This window comes from Peromyscus californicus, unplaced genomic scaffold (assembly GCF_007827085.1).
Source record: "Peromyscus californicus insignis strain IS unplaced genomic scaffold, ASM782708v3 Scaffold_7__1_contigs__length_154581171, whole genome shotgun sequence".
Taxonomy (NCBI): Eukaryota; Metazoa; Chordata; class Mammalia; order Rodentia; family Cricetidae; genus Peromyscus; species Peromyscus californicus.
This window is the reverse complement of record NW_026294595.1, coordinates 63,664,795-63,666,174: the sequence shown is the minus strand read 5'-3', so window position 1 is coordinate 63,666,174 and position 1,380 is coordinate 63,664,795. Positions and strand designations below refer to the sequence as shown.

The 1,380-nt window shown below is 42.0% G+C and overlaps 1 protein-coding gene across 1 annotated transcript; it reads right to left on the bottom strand.

Annotated features, from left to right (window-relative positions):
* Positions 1-435: 435 nt before the first annotated feature.
* LOC128102005 (olfactory receptor 10AG1-like) lies at positions 436-1,380 on the bottom strand. The gene has a single exon (XM_052725492.1). It carries the CDS (start codon positions 1,378-1,380, stop codon positions 436-438), a length of 945 nt encoding a protein of 314 aa, XP_052581452.1.

The following is a 1,380-nucleotide window of genomic DNA, read 5'->3' as shown; positions in this document are numbered from 1 at the left end:
AGTAGGTTTTGGGCCAACGTACAACTAGTAGCAATTTAAAGACTATAGAGATTCTTTCACATTATTAGAAAATTATTAACAGAAATTGAAACAAGACAAAAAATACAGCATCATGGAATACCACCATCTCATCCACAAAGGTGTCCAAACATAGCAAGTGAATCAGGGAGGGGGCAATGTCACAGAAGAAGGACTGGTTGGATAGGAATTAAAAAAGGACCAACAAAACGCATGTAAGCAGAATATACTGACCTAAGAGCCCACTATTAGCTGGATGCACAGGCTAGACACTATCCCCTAGAGATTATCAAAGAGGGCTATAGAAGAGCATGTAGCAGTAGGAAAGGAGTAACATATTATGACACCCAGGATAAGAGTGTCCCTGTAACACAGATAGTTAAAGTACTTTAGAAATTAGTGTAGACAAACATTCTGTTATCTTCTAAGTAAGAATTTTCTCAGTGCAGCAATCACATCCTTGTTCCTAAGGCTGTATATCAGGGGGTTGAACATGGGGGTCACAATGGTGTAGAACAGAGAGAGTAGTTTGTCGGTTCCTGGAGAATGTGTGTACTTAGGCCTCAAGTAAGTAACAGTGGCTGATCCAAAAAACAAAAACACCACAAGCAAATGGGAAGAACACGTGGAGAAGGCTTTTGCCCGTCCTGTGGCTGTTGGCAACTTCAGAATGGTGGCAATGATTCTGGTATAAGAAGCAAGGATCAACATAAAAGGAACTGCAGCAAAGAGAATAGCCACTAAGTAGACAGACAGCTCATTAACAGAAGTGTCCCCACAGGCCAGCTTGAGAATGGGCGGTAAGTCACAGAAGAAGTGGTTGATTTGATTAGAATTACAAAAGTGTAGAGAGAATATCTGACACGTTTGTGCTATCTGAACTGGGATGCCACCAAGCCAGGAGCCTGCTGCCAGCTGAGTGCACTTTATTGAGTTCATGACCAAAGGATAGTGCAGAGGGTTGCAGATGGCCACATAGCGGTCATAGGACATCACAGCCAGAAGGAAGCATTCAGTGGCTCCCAGCATAAGGAAGAAGCAGGTTTGTGTGGCACAGGCCACCTTGGATATACTTCTATTCTGAGTACCAATGTTGAATAGAATTCTGGGAAGAGTGACTGATACATAACAGATTTCCAGAGAAGAAAAGTTTGCCAAGAAAAAATACATGGGCTTCTGTAGTGCTGGATCGAGTCTGGTTATCACAATTATGAAGCTATTTCCAACTAATATAATTAAGTAAACTACAGAGAACATTCCAAACAAAAACCCCTGGAGGTTGGGCAGGTCTGAGAATCCCAGAAGAATGAATTGTATGACTGTGGAGACATTGTCCGCTGACCTGATCTTTGTATGTTCCAT